Raw genomic sequence first — 5198 nt, 5'->3', positions numbered from 1 at the left:
CCGTACCCGGCACCCTCTACCATCTTGTGTGCTACTAGGGGCCATCTCCTGCCCACTCAACGCCCGCACACCTCTAACCCCTTGCGGAGCTCTTTCTCTGCACACTCCCATTGTGCACACACCTCTGGGCCTCGCTACACCTGCAGCCTCCGACGACTCACCTTCCATCCTCACGCCCACCCGCGCGCGCACACACCTATTCTTCTACCAGGGTACACACTCCCCTTCCTTAGCCACTCCCCTCCTTCCTTGTCTCGCACACTCGCCCCGCCCCTGGGGACACCTGCTCGTGCTGGGCAGGGCGGGGATGCGCAGCCGCGGCCCCTTCTCCTCCGCTCCCCCTCCCCGCCCCACCCCTCCCTCCATCCCTCACCGGCTCCCCGGCTCCCGCCCCGCCCGCCCGCCGCTCCGGGGGGGTCTCCGCCGCCGCCGCCGCCGGAAGGAGCCGCCATTTGCCACCGCCGAGCGCACGGGCCGAGCCGAGCCGGATCCGGGAGTCGGAGCGGGACTGGGGCTGGGAGGACGGCGATGGGGGGCGGCCCCGCCGCAGGAGGACCGGGGCGCGTAAGCCCCGGCGCCCGGCCGGCTCCGGACCCAGACCCGCGGGGCGCGGCACCCTGAGCCCCTTCCCCGCCCCCTGCCCCTGCTCGGGCCATGCCTGTCCACCCTGCCATCCCCGGGCTGATGGCCCTCTCGGCCCCGCGAGCCCTGGAGCCCCGGCGGTGGCAGCAGTGAACGGCGCTTGCAGGCCGCGGAGACCCCGGCCCGGTCCGGCGCTCCCGCGCGCGCCCCCTTCCCGGCCTTGTCCTCGCCCCTCCCCCCGCCGCCCGGGAGCCCCCCTCGCTCGCCGCCTCCCGCCCCCCGGTGCCCGGACGATGCTCAAGTCTCGGCTCCGCATGTTCCTGAACGAGCTGAAGCTGCTGGTGCTGACGGGCGGGGGGCGGCCCCGGGCCGAGCCGCAGCCCCGGGGGGGCGGGGGAGGCGGCTGCGGCTGGGCGCCCTTCGCTGGCTGCTCCGCCCGGGACGGTGACGGCGACGAGGAGGAGTACTACGGGTCGGAGCCGCGGGCCCGGGGCCTGGCCGGCGACAAGGAACCGCGGGCCGGACCCCCGCCGCCGCCCGCGCCGCCGCCGCCGCCCCCAGGCGCGCTGGACGCCCTGTCGCTCAGCAGCAGCCTGGACAGTGGGCTCCGAACCCCCCAGTGCAGGATCTGCTTCCAAGGCCCGGAGCAGGTCAGGCTCGCCCGAGCACCTGGCTGGGCGGGGAGGGGTGGGGGCGCGCACCTGGGGTGTCCGCGGAGACCGGAGCAGGGGGCGGGGCCTGGGGCAGCTGGGCGGGACCCAGGACCCCGAGTGGGAGTGGGGTGAGCTTGGCCTGTCTGGAGACTGCTGGAGTGTGTCAAGATTGGGGCAGGGGGAGTCGGGGGCTCCCAGGATGGGGTGGGGCTTTCTCCTAGGAGGGCTCAGGATCTCTGTCACCCATTATCAGGAACAGCTGTTAGCACCTGCTCACCTCACCTTAGGGTCGTCGCCATTAGCTGAGGGAGCCCATTTTTTCCGAGGTAGGCCGAGAGGAGAGTACATTCGTTCGCATCTTGAGAGGAGGGGCCTGCCAGGACCCTGCCTCACTCAGTCTCTCCTCTGGTGAGGCACTTTTTGCTCCCATCCTGCAACTTTCCACTTCATTCTAAAGAGCCTTCTTTGTTTAAATTTATAGGTAAAGTTGTCCCGGGATAGTACCGGAGGGCGTCCCTGTGCAGTGAGAAATGACTGCTTGACTAAAAGGGACCATGTCCCACTCTTGACCGCAGAACGTCTCCTCATTGTAGTGTGGAAGCTACGATCGGTTTATCCATCCCAGTTGGCACCAGGCCTATATACTGGAAGTGGAGTGGGTGAAGGAAGGCATAGCTCAGCCGCTGACTCTCCCCTCCCTCCAGATCCTTAGGGACAGGTCGTCTCGTCTCTTTAGGCTATCATAATCACCTTTGCAGTTTCTAGGCAAGGGGAGAATGGGCTTCCTTCCCACCCCAAATTGAATCCTTTTGGTTGCAGAAGTTTTTTCTTGAGCTCTGACTTCTTACTTTTGCACTGCAGCCATAGCTTCTTTGCTTCTTTCTTAACCCTGCTTTGGGTTAAAAGCCGGAGCACTTAAATGTAGTAGTGTAAGCAAGCGGTTTCCTCTCCAGGAGTGCAGCAGAAGGGGTCCGGGTGATGATGGCTGACTGGGGCCCTCCCCTCTCTTCCTCCAGGGGGAGCTCCTGAGTCCTTGCCGCTGTGACGGCTCAGTGCGTTGTACACACCAGCCCTGCCTCATCCGCTGGATCAGTGAGAGGGGCTCTTGGAGCTGTGAACTCTGCTACTTCAAGTACCAGGTCCTGGCGATCAGCACCAAGAACCCATTGCAGGTGAGGTGCTCGGAGAGGACTCAGAATGGTTCATCTTATTTGCTGTTTTCCCAAAGCCTTCTCCCTCCACCGTTATGGCCTTCCAAGATACTGTTCTGGCGCTATTCTAAGGACCTTAGAGCGACAGGGAGGGAAAAGATAATGTTGGCGATGATAGTGGATGTACTCTGTTTCCTGTGTGCTGTTTGTTGTATATTAACTCTTTTAACTGGGTACCATGATTATGTCTGTCTTTAGAAACACAGGCACTGACTCACTTAGAATTATTACTCAACTAGTAAGAGATGGAATTAAGATTGGAGTGCCAATGTATATGTTTGGGTTTCAAAGCTCTTGTCCAATCGTGCCTTTCTAGAATAAGCTAGACTAGTTGTCTCAGCTTACGTTAGACCGCCGTATGGAGAAGACAGATTGTTAATCCTGCCTGGGGTTTAGGGAAGCTTCTGGAGTCTTCTCTTTGCCCTGCTGCCTATCCCTTCCTGTGACTTTTTGGAGCATTTTCTCCCTAACAGTGGCAGGCCATCTCCCTGACTGTCATCGAGAAGGTCCAGATTGCGGCCATAGTTCTGGGCTCACTGTTCCTCGTCGCCAGCATCTCCTGGCTCATCTGGTCCTCGCTCAGTCCTTCAGCCAAGTGGCAGCGCCAGGATCTTCTCTTCCAGATCTGCTACGGCATGTACGGCTTCATGGATGTCGTCTGCATAGGTGAGGACACCTCCCAGCTCGCCCCCTACCCGCTTAGCATCGCCTTTACTCACTCACCTGACTCCCTGCCCATCTTTCAGTTTCATAGTCCTAACCCCACCCCTGGAGACTGTCGGGGCTATCCTGGGGCCGTCCTCTGCGGCTCTGTCTTCTCAGTCTGCAGACATGAATGCTCATGGACCCGTGGCCTGTATGTGGGCAGCGGTTCACCCTGGTTTTCTCATCCTTCCTGTTCAGGCCTCATCGTTCACGAAGGCTCTTCCGTCTACCGCATCTTCAAGCGCTGGCAAGCAGTGAACCAACAGTGGAAGGTCCTGAATTACGACAAGACCAAGGACATAGGAGGAGATGCAGGGGGAGGGACAGCAGGGAAACCAGGCCCCAGGACCTCACGGACCAGCCCCCCGGCTGGGACTCCCAGCCGGCCCCCAGCTGCCCAGCGCATGCGGACGCTCTTGCCTCAGCGCTGTGGTTATACAATCCTGCATCTCCTTGGACAGCTGCGGCCACCGGATGCCCGTTCCAGCTCTCATTCTGGTCGAGAGGTTGTCATGAGGGTCACTACAGTTTGACCTGGACTCCAGGGGCAGGGATCGCAACTCAGAGTGGCAGCCAGAGATGAGCTCTCCTGGCTGCTGAAGGTACGACCTAAACAAGGTGTTTGGGGCACAGCGGCCCCACCACTGAGGATCTCTGTGGACAGCCTCAAGCTTGGAGAAATTGTCTGGCCTCTACTGCCCACAGAGTAGAGACACCTGGATGACATTCCAGCTCCCACCGACACCACCTCGTGCTCATCTTGAGGATGGCCAGCCAGCAGGCAGGCGGGCAAGCAGCTTTTCTTCTTGGAGAGAACCATCTTTACCTCAGCTCTAGGGCCTCCAGTCCCCTGGCTCCACCATGGTGACTTGGTAAAGGGAGACCAATGCCAGAACACAAGGGGCTGTAGACCCCCATTCCCCACCCCACGGCCACAGGGCATCTGGCAATAAGACTAGTAAACATTGACCTCCCGTTCCCTGCATGAGGGCGGGGGACTTCCCCCTGCCCCACCCCCCCATTGCATGGGGGAAGGGCATAAAGAATCATTTATACGCACGTGGAGACTCCTTTCTCGTGGGGGCTTTTCTGAAGGCTGGAGGGTGTGGGGAGGCTCCTCAGCACAGGTTCGGAGTCCAAGTGTGGCTACACATTGGTAGCTGGAGAAGGAACCCCTGCTTGCTGGCGAATAGTTCACGCTGGCTGCTAGGTGGCAGTGCTCGAGGTAGTGGAGGAAGGTGGACTTGACACCTGTGAGTTATATGACTTAGAAAAAAATCTGATCTTTTTTCCTCATCTACCTCATAGACTTGGAATGAGGCTAAATGAGGGATGGATTAAATGCCAGTACAAAGAAAATTGGTAGTGGTGGAAAAGGGTTCTGGACTCGCCGCCATTCACTGATTCCAGGCGGTAGGTGGCATATTGCCGGAAGGGCACAGAACTTTAGCATTCCAAGTGATAGTTACAGCGACTGCAGGACAGTGGTTATTGTAGGAATGAGAACACTTTGCCTCCCCCAAACACTGGACTTGGGGCAACGCTGGAGCTACTCAGCCTGTTCTGAGAACACCTGTGTTCAGTCCTTTCCAGGGACTGCATCCCCCCAAACATAGTGTGTGATGAACATGGACTCATTCAGAGTGACAGGGAAGGAGCCTCTTCCCTCACGGTTAGGTCTTTAATCCCAGTTGAAACTGGCAGTTCAGGGTCACAGGCTTGATCCAGGTGTGCCCAGTTAGTGGTATTACTGGAAGGTAGAAGCAAAGGAGAGCTGTTGTTTATTAGAGAAACGGTTTGGGAAATGTGGGTGCGAGGGCTGGGGGTGCGGGTCCGTGGTAGGAGTGCTTGCTGGTGTGCATGAGGTCCTGGGTTTGACCCCCAAACCACCAAAAAAAAAAACTATGTGGGTCAGCTTGAAGCTTGGTCCCTTTCTCCTGAAGCCTGGTGGCTGGGTATTATATGAATGATGGTGTCTTTTCAGTGAACCATTCATGAGCAATTAAAAAATTCCTTCATACATTGCTAAAGTCAGATCCAGAGGCAT

At 58.9% G+C, this 5198-nt stretch overlaps 1 protein-coding gene across 1 annotated transcript; it reads left to right on the top strand.

The window, feature by feature from the left end:
* Positions 1-298: 298 nt before the first annotated feature.
* Positions 299-4210, top strand: Marchf9 (membrane associated ring-CH-type finger 9). The gene is made up of 4 exons (XM_048418375.3): positions 299-1232; positions 2252-2407; positions 2920-3112; positions 3350-4210. Exons 1-4 carry the CDS (start codon positions 876-878, stop codon positions 3682-3684), a joined length of 1041 nt encoding a protein of 346 aa, XP_048274332.2. The 5' UTR covers positions 299-875; the 3' UTR covers positions 3685-4210.
* Positions 4211-5198: the final 988 nt, after the last annotated feature.

Source organism: Myodes glareolus, chromosome 26, assembly GCF_982192425.1.
Source record: "Myodes glareolus chromosome 26, mMyoGla1.1, whole genome shotgun sequence".
Lineage (NCBI taxonomy): Eukaryota > Metazoa > Chordata > Mammalia > Rodentia > Cricetidae > Myodes > Myodes glareolus.
This window is presented reverse-complemented; position numbering and strand designations above follow the sequence as displayed.

Bases quoted from the DNA above. Each gene is read 5' to 3' on its own strand.
- Marchf9 (XM_048418375.3), top strand. From the start codon at position 876: ATGCTCAAGTCTCGGCTCCGCATGTTCCTGAACGAGCTGAAGCTGCTG. The intron at 1,233-2,251 runs GTCAGGCTCGCC...CTCTTCCTCCAG, and splicing joins GCTTCCAAGGCCCGGAGCAG to GGGGAGCTCCTGAGTCCTTG. The intron at 2,408-2,919 runs GTGAGGTGCTCG...TCTCCCTAACAG, and splicing joins GCACCAAGAACCCATTGCAG to TGGCAGGCCATCTCCCTGAC.